At 42.5% G+C, this 18,303-nt stretch overlaps 1 protein-coding gene across 1 annotated transcript in view; it reads left to right on the top strand.

Moving 5' to 3' along the window:
• Positions 1-18,303, top strand: part of sorcs1 (sortilin-related VPS10 domain containing receptor 1) — a 108,501-nt gene that overhangs the window by 65,355 nt on the left and 24,843 nt on the right. The window contains exons 5-12 of the mRNA XM_088006824.1: positions 5,242-5,315; positions 9,575-9,639; positions 10,621-10,739; positions 10,863-10,952; positions 12,685-12,864; positions 14,536-14,682; positions 15,495-15,597; positions 17,624-17,700. Coding sequence (XP_087862950.1) covers positions 5,242-5,315; positions 9,575-9,639; positions 10,621-10,739; positions 10,863-10,952; positions 12,685-12,864; positions 14,536-14,682; positions 15,495-15,597; positions 17,624-17,700 — 855 coding nt within the window. The remainder of the gene's footprint in view (positions 1-5,241; positions 5,316-9,574; positions 9,640-10,620; positions 10,740-10,862; positions 10,953-12,684; positions 12,865-14,535; positions 14,683-15,494; positions 15,598-17,623; positions 17,701-18,303) is intronic.

Genomic DNA, 18,303 nt, shown 5'->3' with positions numbered 1-18,303 from the left:
TTTTAGGAATCATTGTCTGAGAAACAATGCTCTGAACTTTTCCTATTTTCTTGTGTTGCAACATTTAGTGTCTTTCATGTAACGAATCAAAGTGGCCTTTAAATTATACCTGGTTTTTAACTGTAAAATTCTTAAAAGTGCGGCATACATTTGCATTCATCTCACCTTCATCAATAACTTGTACAATAATTTTTCTCTGCTTTTATAGCTGCAGTACTTTTAGATCTGTCTGTGAAAATAAAATAAAATATCCCATGATTCTTAGCAGAATAGTTCCAGAGGATTAGGGACATTGAAAAAAAAAGTTTAGACTTTTTTCTCAGAATTCTGAATTTAAGCAAAATTCTGAAAGATTTTTTTTTTTTGTTGGCTCTAATCCTGTTCCATAATCAGATTATTTTCCTTAGTAAATGTGTTTCTTTATCCAACTGTCCTCATTAATTATGTGAACATTCTGAGTTATATTTTAGTAAAGAAATACCAAACTAAAATATTCTGAAACGTTAAATGTAGAAGTTTGTGTGAAGGATCAACCCATGACATCGCTGTAAGCACAGCGGTTTGGGAGAAGTCAGATTTAAAGATGCACTTTAAGGTGAGAGTCGGTGACTTGAGGTTAAATGTGTCTTATGTGCAGCAGAGATCCAGAACATGGAGCCCCAGCAGCTCCAGCCTGTAGAGAACCTGACAGAGGAAGATCTTCCACAGAGATACTGAGGTTATTAATCAGCTTGAAGGTGAAACATGGAAGTAAATATGAAGGAGAACCTGTGTTGTTTAGTCAGAAGGTGGCTGTTAAAATATGTGGCTGAGCTGCAGCTAAAGGCTCATTCCAGACTTTCTGTTTGCTGTCTGGTGTTTAAAACCAATGAAATCTCAGCAGCTGCGGCTGAAAACGAATTAAATGTAATGCCCTGATATTTCATATCTGTTTCCTTTTCGTACAAAATAACAGAGCTGGTGAGAGAGACGGAGACAGAAAGCTTTCATGTGGTTCTGTCAGTCTGCCGGGTTTCCTGTGATAGAAAACATTTTAGCCAATTTGAATAATAAATTGAAAAATTGAACTTGACTGCATTGTTTGATAAAAGGGATCAACTTGAATTGGATGGGATTGACTTTAAATCTGCCTCTGATTGGGTTTATTTATCTTTGTAAATAAAGTTGAAGTGAACTGGAAGCAGAACCGGCTCCTCCTGCAAAACGCTGCCAGACCAGCGCAGACAGAGAGGAGGGTTTGTACAGAGGAGTCCAGTGCAGATCCAGTCAGACATTAACATTCAGCTCATCAACATGGAAGGTTGGCCGATAATGAAACAGTTTATTTACAAGCAACAAGTCTGAAAGTTTCCTCTAATCCACAAAAAGTCATTTGACTGTGTAGGATTAGTGTAGTTTATAATAACTGGGTCCTAGTGAAGCATTAAAACATTCACAAATATATATTTGTTGTATATTATTGAGGTCAGGCCTTGTTCCAGAAATGTAAACTCTTGGTCAATATTTGTTATAGTTTGCTGTTGTTGGTCTCCTCAGGAGGCCGTGCCGCATCACTGAGACGGCTTTGGAAGTTAAATAAATCGTCTGAAAACATGAGTTCAAGTTTGTTCCAGAGAATCACTTCCTGAAGGGAAACCATGCAGGGCAGATGGAAGAGCGGCGTGACATGCTGAGTCATTGATACATGGGGGCATCATGACTGAATTTATCCATGTAGCAATTTAACATTCTGCTGAAAACCACGATGAGCCTCTGCACATGACGTCATGCTCTTCAGGAAGCAACAACCTGCAAAGACTCTGAGGATCACTTTTATTTGTTCATTGATTCCTGTGGGTTGTTGCAGTGGAGGCTGACAGACAGACAGGATGCAAACCAAACTGCCATTTTATCGTCTTTTGATGAGGAAGGATTAGCAGTGAATTTACAGCAAACAGTTTTTACAAACTAAGAAGAGAAACATTCATGTCAGTGATGCAATCAAATTTTGCAATATAGAAAATGTATGCATCTAATCATTAGTTAAAATGCGCCACCATGATGCAGCCAAGCATGTATGAAAACATCTGGACTTTTACATGCTTTTAAGTTTCTCTGGTGCAAGAGAAAACCCGGTTCATGACAAAGCGGCATAAACCATGTGGAGAGAATTCAGGCTATCTGTGAAAACCAAACCCCAACTAGATGAGCTTCTTCCACAGACACATCAGCTCAACTTGAACCAGTAGAAACTGGAGATACTGGAGAAAACAATCAGCTGGGTGGGTTCAGTCCACCCATCCCTCACTGCTGACGTCCGTCATGGCGCCTCAACATGATTAGGAGACATATTTGCAAAGGGTCAATAGCGCTTTAGTGTTAGCCCAACTAATGTCGGAGTCCTCCATCGTTATGTTGTGTAACTAACCAAAGCGGAGTATATTTCCTTGGGAAAAGGGAAGAAATGGATAATTTATTCCCTCATCTTCTGCCACTCCCACCAACTCAACTCCTCTCCACCCTAAAACTGCTTCTCTTTCACTTTGCCTGCCCTCTTTTTGGCAGAGCTGCCACATTTGTTGATTGAGAGACCTTTCAGAGGCTGCAGCGGCGGCAGCGGCCCCTCCGCCCCACCAGTAGCCGCCTCACCTCCTCCGGCTCCTGTTCTCTGCTCTGCTCTTACTGGGAAACACACTAACTCGTTTTAGGAGGGTAATTAGTCAAAGTGATTTCCTCCTGCCCCAGTTCTCTGCTCTCTTCCTTTTTCTTGCATCTGCTTAGCCAGCTTCATGCATGCATATTAATAGCAATCAGTGATATTTGTTTTTATGTGTATTAGAACACATTACAAGATGATTTTTCAAAAATATATTTGTATTGATTAACTTTTAACTGGGATGTCATTGAATACATTTATATGATAAAATTGGGAGACTTTACAAATATGTCTGTTTTAACCATAACAAACATTAAGGGAATATAAAGTCACGAAAATAGCCAGTAGTGAGAATAAAAACTAAAAACAGAAGAAAAGATGTAAAATGACATCAGATGTCCTTCATCATTACTCAGGAGTTTAAATGTGGCTCTTCTAACTTCAGACATTTCAATAAGTCTGCAGCCAAGTGCTGCTGTGAGTGTGAACACCATGATGACCTTAAACTGGTTCTAGTTAGTTCATCTTAAACAGGATGAAATGTGTTGACAGAAATCTGCAACGGTCAGAGGAAGCTGAGCTGAAACAGGTTGAACTGTCGTGGTCAGGAGGAAACATTTACTGTAATAAATGATTTCTTAAAACAGCTGAGTGTAAATTTGAGGGCGGCTCTGATGAATGCAGCCCGCCTGTTTGGACTGAAATAAAAGCATTCTGATTCTGATGCGGGAATATTTGGACACCTGAACCGGTTTAACCCAAATACAGCCCTGCAGGAAAATAACCAATAGTGAAACATGAAGGTGGTGCTGATCAATATATTTAAATATCAGTAAAGTGTTTTTTTTCTAATGACTTCATATTTAACTCAGGTGTGTAGAAGCAGAAATACATCTAGAAGTTGCAGGACAGTGTCTGAATTTAAAGATCCCTGTTCCTTTAACATACTTGTATGAATCTCTGTGAACAGCTTCCCCAGCAGTGACATTTCATTCCTAGAAAGGGTCAGTAACTGTCCACTGAAGAACAATCTGATGTAAAATTAGAATTTTATCTGCAGAGAGAAAATCCCTTCAGAGGTAAATATCAGACTTTTCAGCAGAGATGATCCATATGGGATGTTATTCACAGTATGGAGATGTAATTAGAAAACAAATGAATGCAAACAAACACTTTGGATATCCACTGATAAATACCTGTTTACACGCTGTGCATCACTGCTCAAAACGGAAAAGTCAGAGTTTAACATTGAAACAAGTTTGGAGCTTCATTAGATTGTGTTTGTAAGCTGCACAGTAAACAGATTTGTCTTTGTTTTATAACCGACTACACGTGTTTGAGGATTAAATACTTTTATTTCAGTCTCTAAAGGTTACAGATTAAAAAAATGAAAAGTGAGAATGACTTCATTCTGTAGCACTGTGATGGAAAAGAAAAAGTAAATCAATAAATGAATAGATAAAGTTAAAATAAACACAAGTGCAGCGGTACAGAATCATTTAAACCAGGGGTCCCCAAGCTACGGCCCGCGGGCTGGATCCGGCCCGCCTCCTCATTTGGTCCGGCCCCCTGAACAATACCAGAGAGCATTCCGTGTTTTTTTTCATATACATGTGGATTTTTCTTCAACCACCAGGGGGGGCTCTTGAGCAGATATGAAACTCAGTTTCCCTCAATGGAATATATACTAGTCAGTACCAGTCACCGTTTCGCTCACGGTTTTTTTTCCATTTGCATTCTGGGTAAAAATTTATCTACAAACGCGAATATGTCGTCGGCAGTAAGTCATCTTTGTGTTTTTATCATGTTTCATCCAGAAAAATATAAAAAATTCACCAACGACTAAATTTAGACACCAGAAACTTTAAGGAGAAATTTTCCTCTGCTTCTCCTGCGTTTTTCGACCAGCCTTCAAAACCAAACTGATTTCAAATCAAACTTTATTTTAACACATTTGTACAACTCAAAGTTATTTTAGGCGTTTAAAGAACAAAATGATGTCTTTATATCTGAAGATGGCTTTTCAAACCTGCTTTAGCTGAAATCTCAGCAGAACAAACCAGTGCTTCTTGTTTCATGTTCAGTTTCTTTGATTGCACTCAGACTACCGCTGTCATTGGCTCTCTTCTTCAGTGACTCTCCTCTGCAGAACTGTGACATTCTGCTGCACAAATCTGAGTCCACAAAATGTCTTAAAGCCGTCTCAGTCGATAAGTTACAGTATGAATATTCCCATGAGGCTCGTTTAACTCATTAAACGTACCTTTTGAAAATGGACAACCTTTAATTGGCCATTAAACATACTTATTTATGAAGGCTGTATTTTTTTTATGATGTAATATTCTAATTTTAAATGTCATATTTTTTCATTAACCAAGCAGAAAATCATCGTAATTAACAGAAATGATTTTTCAATAATATTTTAATTTATTGAAGTTAGTAGTTCTCACTTTGGTTCATGATGCTGATGTCTGAGTGCAGAGCTCATCTGGTGTGAAAACACAGTTAATGTCCTAACGGTTGGCCTTGTGCACTTTGGGTCTTATTTTATGTGCTTATACAGCAGAATGATGGTGGAGAGTAACTTTTATTTTAATTTTTTTTAGCTTTACAGCTCTGTTGAGTTTGGAAGGAGATGGCAGCTGGTGCACGAGAAAGTGGCTCCTAATCGTTTCTATTGGTAAGTAATCATGATAATGACCTGTTCACTGTACTTTGTTTAGACCGTTTAAAACTGATGATTAATCATCAAATGTAATTTTCAAAAAACAGAATGTCTAAATATAATTTATTTCTCTAGGAAAAGTTTAACAAGGGAACTGTTTTTAAATGCATTTTTTCATTATTCATTAAAACATGGATGTTTAAACGATTTTACCAGACCTGTCATGATATTGACATTTTAGGAATGAAAAAGGTTTTTTGTCTCTAGTATTAATACTTTTTCTGCTTCTTGTTATGAAATGTGTCTGGATCAACACTGATGTTTTTAACAAATAGAAAAATGAGATGATAAGATTCTTTTGACTTACTGACTGCTGGTTTTGTGCCAGAAAACACAACAATACTCTCGTTTTTATATTTTTCTTGAATTTGTCCCTAAGAAGCCAAATACAAACTGTGAGAGAAGATAAAGAGGTACATGTGCTCTATGGGAGACGTTTTCCATTTCATAAATTAAAATTTGAAGCTATTCATTTTGTTGCTGGATGATTCAGGAAAAACTAAGGCAAACATTAAAAAGCCCAGGGGAAAGGCCCCACCGCCAGAGACACTTTTAAACGGCTACTTTAAAAGTTTCACCACCAAATAAACCTCAGAATTCATCAACAGACACAGGAAGTCCAGGAGCTGATGTGAGGAGTAAACCTCAGACCAGCTTTATAGCTCATCGCTGTTTGTTTCTGTTTATTAGGTAAATTTCAACAAAATCTAAAAAAATGTTGAACTTTAAATCCAATTGCTAATAATCCATTTGTGTAAAAATAACCTGTTTCTAGTATAACAGTCAGAAAACAACATAAAAATGCTGTTCAGAGCAAAATGACCTAAAAATCCTGCACATCATTTAATTAGAACCTTCCTTCTGTTATTTATCAGCTGCTGATAAATAACATCACATTATCATCACAGCAATACCTTTAAACATTGGTTCATGTAAATAATGACAAATTGCACATTCTGAAATTCAGATTTTATTATAGAACTGATTAATCTGGTGGCTCTAATTGCTGCATATTAATTGAAGCTGGATTGTTTTGTGCCAAATAAATTTGATCAGCTGTTTGGAAGAGAGCGCAGAGCCGAAGATGTTTTCTATGAAACTATAAACACGTCAGTTATTGTCATTTTCTTTTACGCAGGTGGTAAAAATGTCAAATTATAATTAGAACTGAATGAGAGGCTGCGCAGATGAACATTATTCATGTGTTAGACTGATCATCAGTGTGTTGCATGGTTGGTAGATCAAAAGTTCATTTATTCCACTAATTCAGTTGAACAATTGGAAACTCATGTAAACTCGTTGCACACAGCTTGATATATTTCTACTATTAATTGTGATAATTGCAGCTTACAGATAAAAGTTTCTAAGAAAATAAAAATGTTGCATTCAGCCAATAAAAAATGATTTTTTATGCAGAATTGTTGGATTTTAATCTGCATAACCATAAAGCAGCAAAATGTTTCTCCAGTTGCGTTACTGACAGCTTCCACAAGCAGCATAAGCCACTAAAAGTCCTAACTGGGTGTAACGGTAAACCAGTGCCGTCTATTGGCAGTAGAAGGTGAATCCAGATTATTCCTGGATGTTTTGATGAGCTTCAGAAAAACTTGTAGTTTTATGCGGGAGACTCACCGTCCAGAAATCTAGATTATACATTATTAGATTTGAAACATTCAGGAGTGAAAAGCAACCAAACACAGAGACATTAGAATTGAATCATTTGTTTTTTGATAATTTTCCAATTAAGTTTGGAATAAAATATAGAAAAACAAAGATTTATGGAATAGATGCTTTCCTCAGGACGCTCACCATAATTTCTTTCATAAAATCTATAAAAACATTTTGTGTTCCTGCTGCATGACTTTGTTGTGCTCCCTCTTCACAAGTTGTGTCAGAGTTAGTTGTTTTCTGCATGTCTTCATCCAGTAACCAACACATGACAAACGGTCTTCACCTCAGCAGAGTGCAGAGGAGCGGCGCCGTAGTAACGAGCCGCGCTGCCAGGAGTGAAGCGGGCCTCAGGGCCGATGCTGCTGATGCTGTCAGGGTTCTATTTTGGGTTGCGCGCTGTGCGGTTGGAGTTGTGCTAGCCCTGGTAATGAAGCTGCTCGGGGAGCTTATGTCTGCTGCACATGCAGCCACGGAACATGTGTAAGCTCATTTGTGATTCGGAGAACCTGAGAGGCACTGAGCGACTCGCTGCTAACCTCCATAGGATGCGACTATAATCAGTTTGGGAGCTCGGCGTCTGCAGCCATTTGCATATGACAGTGATAATCTCTGCAGGAACATTTGGGAGCTGCATGTGTGTGTGTGTGTGTGTGTGTTTCCTGGGACAAGAGCTCCCTCTCATGTCACCGGCTCTTTTGCTCCTACTGGGTCTGACCTCGGCGCAGACACAGACGCTGCTGTTCGGCTTCATTTGAACTTTCTTGGAAAAACTATTTGCTGTCCTACTGATTTCGTCTGTGTTTGTTTTTGCCAGAATGAATGTTTCAGATAATAACTTTTAATATCAAAGTAATTAGAAAATGCAGCTTTGAGATGATGATGCCCTTTATTAAGGAATAAACCAACCTGTAATACTTCCACTTGTTAAATCATGAATGAACTTCGACTAGAGGCGAACCGATTGCAGTTCCCTGGTCGATCTTTAAAAAGCCTGACCTGCGGATGCGGTTTTGGCTCATACTGATTTTTTTGTCTGAAAAGTTGTTAAGTTGTCAGAGTGACATCTGTGAGCTGTGCAGACGTGACCTGCTGGGTCAGTCAGTCCTCTGGACAGCAGAGCAGACAGGACTGGTCCTGTAAGATCAGTGGATAACTTTGTTTCCTCATGTAAATATTGGCTGATGATGTTTAATCAGTATTTTGAGTGTTGTTGGAGTCGCCACCTCACCAGATTGCTGTTCCTCTTCAGGCACCTTGGAAGGAGGTGAAACCTTTTCATCCATGTGAGTTTCCAGCCCAGAACTGATGCTGACTAAAAAGAACATAAAGTCACATTTTTTATTTGTCAAAAACATGCTGATGATGAACAGATGAAACTGGAATATCTATTTCCAGTTTCATCTGTGTCTCGTTACATCTGGCATAAACTAGCAGCATCTCAGAAAACGTATGATGAGTCAGACATGGAGGAGGTTTGATGTCTGGGCGTCTCTCCGCTCTGGTCAGAACCTGGACGATGTTCTGTTCTCCAGGTCATCATTTCATGGCCTTCAGGTGAAACAGACTGGAGTTATGAAGCAAGGCAGTGATAACAAACATCAAGATGACTAAAAAAAGGGTTCTGCAGTGGCCTAGTCCAAACCTGGACTGAAACTGAGTTGCTGTTATTCAGCCTGTCAGTGTTGTTGTAAACACTTGTCAGGAATGGAACAACCATTTACTTTTTCCTGAATAAATAAAGTGATATTTTGAAAACCTCTTTATACTAAAGTTATCTTTATATAATTCTTGGAGCGTTTAAAGCATTAAACTGTTTGCCCTCTTGCAGAAACCTGACAGGGCAAACTTCCTTCACGGTTTCTCTCCCATAATCCACTGCCTGCCTCAGATGGTTCTTTGGATTATTTAGTAAAATGTAAACATGGATTTGAGAAGTAGGCCATCATGTTCAAGGTTTTGTTTGATCTCATGTAGTTAATAAAAGAACAATGATCTGAGTTTTGGTGTCTCACACAGACGTCCAGAAATCTGTTCGGTCCGTCGGAACGTTGTCACGTCTCCTTCCACCTTCTCCCATCAGCTCCTCATCTTCGCCTCCTTCCTCTGATCCTCCAGTCTTTTTAATACATTTTTAATGCCCTAATGATTATATGCTATTCCATCTGCAGGCATCCCGACTGCAGCAGGAAAATCAATGGATTTTCCTGCTCTAATGATGGGAGGAAACATTTTTCTGTCTCTCTCGTTCGGGGAGGAAAAGGACCTTCAAGGTCTTTTGAACATTTAGATCAGTCACTCAACCTGAGGCTCTCTGTGCTGAACACAGATCGTCGTGTTGGAGACAGTAATTCCTACATGCAGCTCTGCTGATATTTACCGCTGCTGTGGTTGCAGTTGGCTGAACCTCTCTGTTGTTATAAGCTTGTCTGACTTTGCAGCGTGTAATCTCTCAGGTCAGACAGCAGCTTCGGGAAGGGGGGGCATCCACCCGATGGGAAAAGAGCAACAGTGATGTTCCTGAAACATATTTGTCTGCCTTTCAGGTCCAAGATGGGTTTGGACAAAGAGCCGGGCTTAATTCACCTGGAAACCAGCATCTCTGAAGGACGTGAGTAATTGAATTCTGAGTTCAGAGCTCTATTTTCCTGCTGTCTTTGTGCTCTGCTGGAGGCATTGTGCTCAAGTAGTGAGCAGTCGGGGGGTTCTTGGATAGTCCTGCTGCAGGATAATGTAAAGGGACGGCCGGGTCCAGGGACCCACAGGAACAATGGAGGGAAAAGTAATGCATGGATCTGTAAAGCTTTTAAAGATCAGCGGTTCAGGTCAGTGGTGGACATGTAGATTCATTTCACTCACCTGAATCACGTCGATACGAAAGTGTTTTAAAAAGGACAATGACTTTGTTCTGCACAGAAATCCTTGGAACACATAAAACTTCCCTGAACTCTGTTACTACTGAGTAAAATTATGTAGGATGTGATGTAGCATTTCTGCTTTGCTCATCCAGTTAGCCTCTAAACGTACAAATCTCTCGGCTCTGGATGTTTTATGCATGAGACCCTGAGGACAGATTCGTTCCTGAAGCCTCAGTGACTTTCATCAGAGCGTTGTCCGTGGATGGACATGTCCAGACCACATTTCCCTGTCTGGACATGGTCACATTGTTAATTTATCTGTGTTCCTCTTCGTTTCCACACTGCCATCTATTTTCTTTTTTTTGGTTTTTGTTTGAGCCTGATGTGACAGAGGTAAGCCAATCAAACGCGGTCCTACACAGTGTTACAGTCACACAGCCAGAGACCATCAGCATTGATCACGCCTGCATGGAGGGAGCCGACAGGTTTTTGGCAGAGGCCGGCGTTGGGGGACAGGCGTGCGGCCGCAGAGCCGTGATTGAAGGCAAGGAAAGCAATCGGCCTCTCGGTTCATCTGTCATCCCTTACCGGGGCCACTTCACTGACACGGGGCCAAAAGAGAGCACTTAGCTGTGGGTGAAGGCTGCCTTTCTTCATCGGCTAAAACCATATCAGAAGCCACGGCCTGACGTGTTTGTGTGTGTGTGTGTGTGTGTGTGTGTGTGTGGGAGCAGAGGCGCTGTACGTCACCTGCAAGCTGCAGAACTGCACAGACACCAACAAGGGCAAACCATTCCCCGGATACATTGACCCCAATTCCCTGGTGGTGCAGGATGAGTATGTGTTTGTCCAGGTAAGTAATCGTCCGTTTGCTCCGGGACGGCGCTGTGGCTGTGGGAGATTCATCCAGGGCATATTCAGTTATGTTCTGTTGTTTGGTGTAATATGATGTTGTTTGTCATGTTTGTGCCTGAAGGTGTCCACTGCAGGGAGGCCGGTCTACTACGTTTCTGCAAAACGAGACGTCTTTACCCCGATGAAGCTGCCAAAGTACACCCTGCCCAAGGTAACACGGCACAGCGCTTTGTTACCGCGTACATAACACTCACCAACAGGCGCTCCTGAGACTTTGACCATTAAAAAGCAATTACACAACCCTAGAAAGTGTTAGAACAAAAATTCTGCACAGCAGTGCTGAAGTTTGTACATCTAAACGTTGGATCAAAATGAGCTCCCGGCTCGTTTCAGGATCCGATGCATCGCTGGCTCCCTGCGATGGTCTCTTTGGTGTTTCCAGGCAAATTAAGGCCAAATGTTTCTCAGTGTTTCCAGGATTGATATTCGGCTCTGCTTCGCGTTTGCCTGACCTCGCTTATCACGTCCCTACTGACAATTAAACATGTTTTATTCAATCAGGCCCAGTGCGCCCGGGTAGCTGCAGGCTGGCTGCAAGGTATTATTGGAACAGTCAGAGGTAGATGAAGCTCCCAAGCTAACAGCACGAACTCAGCCGAATAGTTTCTGTCCAATAACTCTTAGCAAGTGGTAATGATTGCTGCATCCTCTTAGTTAAAACACAGACGACAGAAACATTCAGATGGCTGTGATTAACCCAGCAGGAGCTCAGGAACAATAAGGATCATATGAACGTCTTTAGGTTTATAATTGGAACAGAATAAATCATGACTTTGATTGAAGGACCAAATTAAAAGCAAGCTGAGGTGCATTCATACTCGGAGTACGAATGTTAAAACTCTCATCAGGACCATTGAGTTACAGCTGAAGTACGTAGCTTTTAAAAAACGTTAAAACTGTCAACATGCTGAGACAGATGACCTAAGAAAAGATTGATCTCCTCAGTGAGCTGCAGAAATTCACACTCCCCGTGTAAAACAACCAATCAGAGCCAAGAGGAGTATCTTAATGCTGTCAATCATCCTCATGCACGCACTGCTAAATATGCTAATGGCAAAGAAACAACTTACTGTTCCAGGAAAACTGTTCATCCACTATGCTAACCAGTCTGAGCATTCATAGCTGCTGTGGTGAACCAACTGTGTGAGCAGCGTGTACACAAGTTTGACTGACAGCGCTATGACCCTCCTCCTGATTCTGATTGGCTGGTTCTGACCGCGCATCATATTCAGATGACAGCAGGACCTTATAGAGAAAGCAAACAACTTTTCCGTCCATCCATCCGTCCGCCCGTCCGTCCATCTGTCCGTCCATCCGTCCATCTGTCCGTCCGCCCGTCCGCCCATCTGTCCGTCCGCCCGTCCGTCCATCTGTCCGTCCGTCCATCTGTCCGTCCGTCCGTCTGTCCGTCCATCCGTCTGTCTGTCCGTCCGTCCGTCCATCTGTCCGTCCGTCCGTCCATCCGTCCGTCCATCCATCCGTCCGTCCATCCGTCCGTCCGTCCTTCCGTCCATCCATCCGTCCGTCCTTCCGTCCATCAGTCCGTCCATCCATCCGTCCGTCCGTCCGTCCTTCCGTCCGTCCATCCATCCGTCCGTCCATCCGTCCATCCGTCCGTCCGTCCATCCGTCCGTCCGTCCATCCATCCGTCCGTCCGTCCATCCATCCGTCCGTCCGTCCATCCATCCGTCCGTCCGTCCGTCCATCCATCCGTCCGTCCTTCCGTCCATCCATCCGTCCATCCGTCCGTCCATCCATCCGTCCGTCCTTCCGTCCATCCATCCGTCCATCCGTCCGTCCCCTCCTCCCTCCAGGTGTAATGCATATCAAATCAAACCTTTCCATCCAGCCCATCAGCCTGATTGTCCTGGTCCGTCTCCTAGGAGCTGCATGTGATCAGTACAGATGAAAACCGCGTAGTGGCTGCTGTTCAGGAGTGGAACCAGAATGAAACCTACAACCTGTACGTGTCGGACACTTCGGGCGTCTACTACACTCTGGCTCTGGAGAACGTGGTCAGCAGCATGGGCCTGGAGGGCAACGTCATGGTGGACCTGTATGAGGTAAACAAGCTTTAACAGGACCGTTCGCCGCTGGAGTCTGCTTTTCATTCCAGAAACACGCTTTGATTTCAGTTAGAGGTGAACGTTAAAAGCAACTGGTCTGAAGTTTTATTAGAACTTTGATCAATATATCAGAGCTTGAAGGCAGAGGGGATGAAATAAACCAGCACCTTTCCTCTGAAGTGTCCACATCACCAGGAAAAGGAATTCTTCCTAGAATGTTAGCTTTCCTGAAGCTAAGATTATCTCTTCCTTTGATGAAAAAAGCAGCTAATTTTTAATGAAACCTACCTAATCTTTATAATTTTTTGAATCATTTGACCACCTGCCATTATTTAAAACTTCTATCTGCGGATCTGATAATTAAGCCTGCGACGATGCAGCGCATGTCTTCCTGCAGCCACAGAGATAGAATCAAATCCACCGTCCTGATTGGGGTCGCCACCCGGGACGAAACTTATGCTAAATCTCCACTCCGAGGGAGAATGAAGTATCTGCCAATTACCAAAGTGGAGTTTCACGGGTTGATGCAGGCGCAGCGACTCGCTGGAGGTCGGCTGCGGCGCCCCGCGGGCCTCCAGCAGGGAGTCACATTCATTTAAGGCACACATTGATTACTCACAAGTCTCCAGACGCTCCATCATTTTCCACTCAGCGTTTGTCGCTGTGTTTGGTTCTGGTAGGAATACAGAGCAGGTCTGTGTGCTGCAATCAGCCCGGCGTCCGACTCGCTTTGCACTGAGCTGCGTTTTATCAGCTCCATGTGAAGCTGGTATTCAGACTTATGGGTGCTGCTCGTAAAGTTACACTGTAAAAAATGACAGTAATGTTTTGGTTTATTTTAATTTTTCAAAGTTATATTTTCACCATGTTGTACATACATTTATAAATATTATAGTTCCAAACTACAGATTTATTGACAAGTTAAATATTTAGTTAAATTAAATATTTCATTTGTATGTAAATATTTAGTTTGTGAGCTAAATATGTTGCTCACAAACTAAATATTTAGTGCAGGTTTGAGTGATATGACGCCGTCATGGAGTCGTTCTCCTGCTGTTAACTTTTCACTTTCATAAACATCATAAATAACCACAGACAAGTTCTTCTCTTTCCTTTTTGTTTATCTGCTTTGTCTTCTCAAACCTCCAGTGAGTCGTGGCAGATGGCCGCTGGTACCGAGCCTGGTTCTGGTTCTGGTTCTGGCTCTGGTACCGAGCCTGGTTCTGGTTCTGGTTCTGGCTCTGGTTCTGGTGGAGGTTTCTTCTTGTTAAAGGAAGAAACCTCTCGCTACATGCTTGCTCAGTGAGAGGGTTTTCTGTAATGGGAGTGATCGTTGCTGCGTGGTCCTTCAGGAGGAATAAAAGTCAGCGGCTCGATGCAACCTGCTGGTTTTCCTGATGGAAACCTTTTAGACTAATTTGAATAATTCACTGTTTGATAGCTGAGATCAACTATAATATATGTGATTGAATTTAAATTATTTTTTCAAAATTCCTTGAAATATCGTTTCTTGAGAAATGTTAAATTGAACATTTATTCTGATTTGTGGAATAAAAAGGTTGTGTGGTTTTCTACGATGTATGTAAACATCTGGTTTCAACTGAAGTGAATAATATTCAGAGATCTGCCTGAGTTTCTCTCAAAGCTGTTTCTGTGTTACCTTCCCAGGTGGCAGGAATAAAGGGCATGTTCCTGGCCAACAAAAAGACTGATAACCAAGTAAAGACGTACATCACTTATAACCGCGGCAGAGACTGGAGGTTACTGCAGGCCCCCAGCAGAGACCTGAGAGGCAACAGCATCCACTGTGTGCTGGTGAGCGCTGCTGCTGCTGCTGCTGCTGCTGCTGCTGCTGCTGCTGCTTCTTTTTTTATCCATGTGTGCGCGTCCATCTGAGAGACAGGAGCCGCCTGATCCCAGCAGCAGCGAGAGGCCGTGCTCAGAGAGCAGCAGCCGTCAGAGCTGAGTGCTCCGAGGCGGCTGAGCTGAAAGGTCAGCCGTTCTGATTCAGTCCAATAAGCCGACCTCCCATTTAAGCTACTGGAAGAAGAAGAGGTGTCAGATGGAAAAGCGCGCTCCTCTCCTTCATCTGTCCGTCTTCCTCAGAGCTCCTGAAAGTTGGGGCAGCTCATCGTTCGCCTGAGATTTCAGTCAGACGCTAAAGTTCAACAATCCAAGTAAACAATCCGGTTCATCTGGAACGTTCCCAACTCGTCCCAACCTCAGACCGGAAATAATCACCCCCCTCCCGCCTCCCCCCAAAAAAAGAAACCCCAAACCAATTAGATACTCTGTGGCATTTTTTGCCTTCTTCTCATATTATCCAGTCATTTGTCAGCAAATGTCAGAGTTTTAATAAACCTCCAAACAGCCCGTCACAACATGGCCTCCTCCACTGGCATTTCGCCGCCTCGTAATGAGAATTGTGTCGGTAAAGGTTAACCCAATCAGAATTAATGGTGAGGCCGGCCAATGGGGATGCCGTGTTTGTGATGGAGCTTATGACTTGGGAGGGTTGCAGATCCGAGTCGATGCAACCGGCGAGGCGTGCGTCTGCGTCTCTTAGTGATCCCGGCGGCTCGGCCCGAAGGTTTCGCTAATTGAGATCTTGATTTCTCCCTCTGCAGCCGTACTGCTCATTACATCTCCATCTTCACGTGTCTGCCAATCCCTACACATCTGGAAACATCGCCAGCAGGGAGTCGGCGCCGGGGATCATCGTCGCCTCAGGTGGGTGTGAGGAAGGCTGCTGCTGCCGCCGCTGACGGTCTGTCTGCCTTCCTTCAGACGAATCCGCTAATTATGTAACGACCTGCTAACAGTGTTCACTTAATTACGGGGGTTTTATTATTTAACTGGTTTTACAGTCGGAGTTTCTTATGAATCCATTTTACAGCATCAAATGAAATACTTGATTATCTTTTTTGCTGCATGTTGGCGAACTGTAGAATCTCCTGCTTAAAGTCAGAAACATTGATCTACATGTGGATACAAACTTTGTGCAGACAGATCTTCTCTTCAGGATGTTACAGACATAAAGTATTCACTCTTTGATCTTGTTCTTTACAACCACACAGTTTGATGAGCTTCATTAGGTTTTCATGTGAAGTAGAAAGAAAATCATCTTCCATCTACTAACGTTAATGAAAGATTTTCTTTTTTATTTTACTCTACAAGATATTTCAGTTAAGATCTGAACATCAGTTTTATAGTCGTGGCTCAAATTGTCAATGTAATTTTGCTCAGGACTTTGACTGGGCCATTTTAGAACACAGTGGAAGTGTGTAAACCTTTTACCATGCAGGCTGAAACCATCAAGCTGAAGGAACCTGTAGTCTTCAAAAATAATTTGTTCAAAATTTTTCTTTTTGATGAGTAAAAACATTTTATTCTTCCAGAATGAAATACATAAATCATGAAATGATCTTCTGCACCTTCCTGGATAATCCCTGCAAATGAAAAGCCTCCCTGTAGCATGATGCTGCCACCACCATGCTTCACAGTGATTATATGGGTTGTTTGTTTCTGCTTCCCAAAGATCTTTATTTAGATGATAGAAGTAAAGATGAGGCAGCTGAGTTCTCATTTGAATCCTTCTTGGTTTTGTTACATCTCATAAAATCTGGATAAAATTCATTCAGGTTTTTGTTTATTTGATAAAATGTGAGAACGTTGAAGAGTTATGAATACTTGGCCTGCCTCTGCCTGCTGCTCCAGCCTCTGCCTGCCCTCCTCTGCTTTCCACCAAACAGCCATCAGTGATGCAAAGCTATAAACCATCAAGAACAAAGAAAAATGGAGGAAAATGACATCAGCTGCCTTCCAGGTGGATTCACACCGCCGTGATATTTACTCCCATATGGACCGACACCGTCAATAACTCATCAGCACACACCTCAGGTGTCTGCAGAAGGCCAGGCTGGCACTCTGAGCGTGAAGCAGAGAATTAAACAGCTCTCAGTGCAACAATCGACCCGTTTGGTTTGATCCGTCATTATTCCAGCTGCGGTCACGAAGGAGGAAAATAACGGAAAAATAACTTCTTCCTCTCCATCCGGGGATCTAATTTTAGAACGATTTCAGCCATCATGATCGCATTTCCATTGATAAAGTCTACAGATGGTCCGGACCGCATGAAGGAGAGGAAGTCGGAGCCATAAAACGGCGATCTGTTCGCTGTAAACTGAAACTCAACTGCTGCTGGGATTGTTATCACCCTCATTGTGCTACAAAATGAGAAATAAAAGAATGCACCTAATGGGAAATTCAACCTTTGATGGTCACTTTTCATAGATCACCTTTCTCAATCTGAAGACAGAAACTGGATCAGAATTGCGACTTTGAGTCCGTTGTGAGAAGGAGATTGTGGCTCATGGAGAGTTCATTCCTGTGGAACAATCAGGCCTCCAAAACCTGCCACCTGGCACCAATTACAGGCTGAATTAAAGCAATTACAGCCTTTTGCACTGGATTAGGAAAGCTTGTCTTAATGTGGTCCGAAGTGCTGAAAGATGAATACAGTAATCAGGATTTATTGGTTAATTTGGGAGCCTGCACAAATGTCACAGTGCGGCGTAGATCTGTAGGAGCGGCGTAATTACAGGTGCAGTCAGCAGCTGCAGAGCGGACCACCGCTGGCTGCAGTCCTCACTGCATAACAGTTAGATTTGATCTGAAGCAGGCTTTTCTTCCTGCGTACACATCATGCTGCTCCCATCATCAAATGCGGTTTGTCTTGTGTGAATTTCCTCTGCAGGCTCCATCGGTTCAGAACTGACCACCAGCAATGTGAGCGCGTTCATCACCTCTGATGCAGGAAACACGTGGAGACAGGTGAGGCCTCTTTGTGCTGCCTGATGTCACGCCGCTGAAATGTATCCTGTGAAGTAATTCCAGTTCAGCTGTGAAATGTGGGAAGTGTAAAACAATATGACATCACTTCTGCTGGGAATGCAGTCTTTGATTCTTCTTTGTGAAGGAAGTGAGAGTGTTTTAGAAATCTACAAACCTTTCAGACGTTTCCCATGGCAGCAGCTGACTGACATTTGGTTCACTTCTGTTTTGCCATCCTGACGCGCTGCCTGTCTCTCTTTCTGCTCATGTTCAGTTAGCAGACATTGAAGACTTTATTACTGGGTAGAAAAGGTTCCACTGCGTGTTGTCAGGACGTCCACATTCAACGTGTGAACAGTGTTGGCCTCTTGGAGCAGAACTGAGCTAGACTTCAGTTTCTCTGACCAGAGGCTTCGTTGATGCAGGACTAAAACAGCCGACTGTTGGCAGGACGGACTCCAGCTTTTAATGCTGCAGGAACCACATGAATGACGAAGCAGATAAACCTTCAGAAAAGCAAACTTAAAACCAGATTGTTGCTCCTCTTGGATCCACGAAGCAGAGCTAATAAACTGAGCTACACGTAATATTTTGTTAAATCTT

Source organism: Poecilia mexicana, unplaced genomic scaffold (genome assembly GCF_051168715.1).
Source record: "Poecilia mexicana isolate PSO_F unplaced genomic scaffold, ASM5116871v1 scaffold_1, whole genome shotgun sequence".
NCBI classification, from domain to species: Eukaryota; Metazoa; Chordata; class Actinopteri; order Cyprinodontiformes; family Poeciliidae; genus Poecilia; species Poecilia mexicana.
The sequence above is the reverse complement of the archived record's forward strand: the minus strand, read 5'-3'. Positions and strand labels throughout refer to the sequence as shown.